Genomic DNA, 4,600 nt, shown 5'->3' on the forward strand with positions numbered 1-4,600 from the left:
TGGGGTATAGCAACTCTCATAAGGGTTTTGTGTGTTATGATGTGTCTAATCACCGCTTTCGAGTTTCTAAGAATGTTACATTTTTTGATAATCAATTTATGTTTCATTCTCTTTCTCCTGTCACAAATGAAATTGCTATTCTTCCTAATTTTTCTGTTATGCCTCGATCTATAGAACGTTACAAACCAGGCATCACATATGTCAGACAATGCAGAAAACAGGTTCCCACTGCCCCTCCCGACACAGATCCGCCACCTGATCCTGAACCGGTCAAACAACGACGTTCTAGTTGAATATCTAAAGCACCAGATAGATATTCACCAGACAGGTATGATTCCTCACATACTTCTCTGACCGCCTCACTGTCTAGCATATCTATTCCTACTTGTTATACACAGGCTGTTAAAGACGTGCGTTGGATAAAAGCAATGAATGAGGAACTTCAGGCTCTTCAAGAGAATTTTACATGGGATATTGTCTCTTGTCCCCCTGATATCAAACCCATAGGCTGCAAATGGGTGTATTATGTAAAACTGAATTTTGATGGGTCTCTCAATCGTTTCAAGGCTCGATTGTTTGCCTTAGGAAATAAGCAGGAATATGGAATTGATTATGATGAGACATTTGCACCGATTGCCAAAATGACATCTATTCGTACAATACTCTCCATAGCTGCTTCTAACGGGTGGTCTCTTCATCAAATGGATGTGAAAAATGCTTTTCTTCATGGTGACCTGACAGAAGATATTTATATGACTCCTCCTCAAGGTTTATTCTTGTCATCTAAGGGTGTGTGCAAGCTCAAACGCTCCTTATATGGTTTGAAACAAGCGCCTAGAGCATGGTATGAAAAATTCCGCTCAACTCTACTTGGGTTCTCCTTTACTCAGAGTCAATATGATTCTTCTCTATTTATTCATAGAACTTCTACTGGAATTGTCCTACTTCTTCTGTATGTTGATGATATGATTATTACTGGTTCTTATCATGCTTCGATTCAAAGCCTTAAACAACAGTTACAAGCATCGTTTCATATGAAAGATCTTGGTAATTTGCATTACTTTCTTGGTCTTGAGGTTCATTCTACATCCAAGGGCATATTCCTCCATCAACACAAGTATGCCATAGATTTAATTTCTATGGCTGGTCTACAATCGGCTAATCCAGTGGATACTCCTCTTGAGGTTAATGTTAAATATCATCGTGATGATGGTGATCTCTTGCCTGATCCCTTATTGTATCGTCAACTCGTGGGTATCCTTAATTACCTGACTATTACTCGCCCTGACATATCTTTTGTTGTTCAACAAGTAAGTCAATTCATGCACTCTCCTCGTCATCTTCACTTGGCAGCAGTTCGTCGCATAATTCGCTACCTGAAGGGAATCTCTCATCGTGGTTTATTCTTTCCCACTGGAATTGCTCCTAAACTGAGTGCTTATAGTGATGCCGATTGGGCAGGATGTCCTGATACTCGGCGATCTGTCACTGGTTGGTGCATGTTTCTTGACTCTTCATTGATAGCATAGAAAAGTAAGAAACAAGCGAGAGTCTCTAAATCTTCTACTGAATCTGAGTATCGTGCCATGTCTGCTTCCTGTTCTGAAATAATTTGGCTTCGTGGTCTTTTGGCTGAACTTTGATTTCCTCAAATAGAGCCAACTTCACTTTATGCGGACAATACAAGTGCCGTCCAAATCGTTGCGAATCCTTTTTTTCATGAACGCACCAAACATATCAAAATTGATTGTCATTCGATCCATGACGCATATGATGATAGACTAATATCACTTCCTCATGTCAGTACTCAGTTGCAGGTTGCAGATATTCTTACCAAGGTTTTTCCCCGTCCACGTCATCAGTTTCTTGTTAGCAAATTGATGCTCATTGACCAACAACATCAATTTGAGGGGGGATGTGAATAGGAATTAGTTTATTCATAGATTAAGGGTTTGTTCCTAGAATAAGGGAAACAAATCATTCATAGATTAAGAGTTTGTTCCTAGAATAAGGGAAACAAATCAGAAATTGATTTGTTCTCATTAAATGTAATTAATTAGTGTAATTACTTGTATAACCCTGTAACCTCTATATATACGAGAAATAATAATGAGAGAGGTATCAAACCTATTTTCCTGACAGTTAAATTTTGTTTATGAGGATGTGAGTGTATATGGGTTAGTTGAGGGTATATTATATGTTGTAACGATTTTCACAGTGTTATTTTCTAGTTGTTTGACAACAATTGTTTTTTTTCTTAGTTTTTTTATTTCAATGTTATATTTTTGTGTCGTGATTGCATTTTTTGTTTTTTCTATACTTTGTTTCTTTTTTTTTTCAATAACGGATATAAGATCTTTTAGTATGCTATGTGGTTAGTTGTACAATTTAGGCTAGAGAAAATGATGGAAAAATCTTTTTTTACTTGTGAAAAATGCAACTTAGTTTGGGCTAGAGAAAATGATGGAAAAATCTTTTTTTACTTGTGAAAAGTTCAACTTAGTTTAGGCTAGAGAAAATGATGGAAAAATCTTTTTTTACTTGTGAAAAGTTCAAGTCAAAGATGTGTTGATACAATCAAGATTGCACAAGTGTGTTGTGAGATGATGTCGATGGTTGAAGAGCTTCCCCCAACAAGGAAGTTGCTCCATAAGTTTTCAACTTAGTTTTTTAAATGTGAAATTAAGTGATTTAACTTCAAGTGAAATTTATTCTTCATGATAAAGTATATGATTGTCGGTGATGACAATGTGAAATTCTTGAAGTGGTTTATTTTCAAGTGAAATATATTCTTCATGAGAGATCATGCTAGTTTTTAAAATTATGATTGTCGGTGAAGATAGTGTGAAAATTCTAGGAGTGGTGTACATTCAAGTGATTATAGTCTTTGTGGTGGAATATGATTGTCAATAAAGACACTGGAAGCTTATGTGTTATTTTCAATCAAGGTGGAGATTGTTGAGATTAGTTGAAAATATACATGTTGATACTCTTTATGATGGAGTATGATTGTCGATGAAGACAATGAAAACTTATGTATTATTTTTAATCAAGGTGAAGATTGTTGGGGTTGGTTGAAAATATACATGTTGAAGAAGTCCTGCATCACTTAATTTTGTGAAGGAAGAGGGAATCAAAGGCTATATATATGATTCAAGTTCTTCATTTCAAGATGCATCAGCCCAAAGCACTTTAAGTTTGTATTTGACTTTATTTATTCTCTTATACTATTATATTAAAATATTGTGAGATGTAGTTAAATATTTGTTTTGGAGGGTGAAGGTGTATTGGGGTCCCAGATTAGTTAAGGGTATATAATGTGTTGTAACAATTTTTACATAGTGTTATTCTCTAGTTGTCTATTGACAACAATCGTGTTTTTTCTTCAATTTTGTAGTTTCCATGTTATGTTCTTGTATTGTGATTGTGTTCCTCTTTTTTCTCTATACTTTGTTTGTTTTTCCCAACATTTTGAGTGTATAATATATGTTCATGTGTGTGGTAATTTAAGGGGAAAAAATGATGATAAGAGTATCATGCATTCACTTAAGGCATGAGTGACGAGACAAAAACATATAAATTGTATGATCTAATCAAAAGGAAGGTGGATGTAAGCAGAGATGTTCTATTTTAAGAATGTAGTAGAAATCACATTGTGGGTTAAAGATAAGCATGTAATCTGATCTTGAAGGACCGAGGAAGGAATTCAGTTGATAAGGTGACAATTTGTGAGAAGATCATCACCCCCAAAACAAAAAGGGACATTGTAGTGAAGTGAAAGAGTCTGTGTGGTTTCAACTAAATGGTGATTCTTCTGTTAAGCGACACTATTTTGTTGTCGTGTGTGACCACGTGATGATTGATGAATAATCCCATCTGATGTTGAAAATATTAGAATTTAAATGACATATATTCACAAGCATTATTAGTGAGTAAAATTTTAATGAAAGTGTCAAACTAGTTTTTAATTTCGACATAAAATTCTTGGAATGTATGGAAAACATATGAACGATTTTTCATTAAAAATAAACAAGTACATCGTGAAAAATCATTGATGAAAGTTATGAATTAATAATAACCTAAAGTTGACTTGACACGAGTAGGACCCAAAATATCATAATGAACTAAAGCAAAAGGTGACACATCACTTTTATTTACTCGTTGACAATGGGTGTGACGTGTATGTTTGCCTAACTGACACGACTGAAACTCAAATGACAAAAGCTTAGAAAAAAAATATGAGTTAAAAGATGTATTTTATTAAGGCTAAGGTGAACCAAACATTGACAAAACTACAATGGGATTTCAATGGATTTATAGATGAAAGTTATCGTTTCAAAGCCCGTCTGGTAGCTAAAGATTACACACAAATATTTGGTCTCGATTATGGTGACACTTTTTATCCAGTGGGCAATATCTGTTCAGTTAGCCTATTTCTTGTGATGGTTGTCATTAATCATTGGTCATTCCATCAATTGGTCACTAAAAATGTCTTTTTACATAGAGAGTTGGAGATGGGAGTTTATATGGATCAGACTTCAGGTTTTATTATTCTAGCAATCCTAGACTTGTTTGTCGGCTTCATCGTTCTCTTTATAGG

At 34.8% G+C, this 4,600-nt stretch overlaps 1 protein-coding gene across 1 annotated transcript; it reads left to right on the forward strand.

Annotated features, from left to right (window-relative positions):
* The first annotated feature begins 965 nt into the window (after positions 1–965).
* Positions 966–1,529, forward strand: LOC127095467 (uncharacterized mitochondrial protein AtMg00810-like). The gene has a single exon (XM_051034150.1). It carries the CDS (start codon positions 966–968, stop codon positions 1,527–1,529), a length of 564 nt encoding a protein of 187 aa, XP_050890107.1.
* Positions 1,530–4,600: the final 3,071 nt, after the last annotated feature.

The sequence above is a fragment of the Lathyrus oleraceus genome, chromosome 6 (assembly GCF_024323335.1).
Source record: "Lathyrus oleraceus cultivar Zhongwan6 chromosome 6, CAAS_Psat_ZW6_1.0, whole genome shotgun sequence".
NCBI classification, from domain to species: Eukaryota; Viridiplantae; Streptophyta; class Magnoliopsida; order Fabales; family Fabaceae; genus Lathyrus; species Lathyrus oleraceus.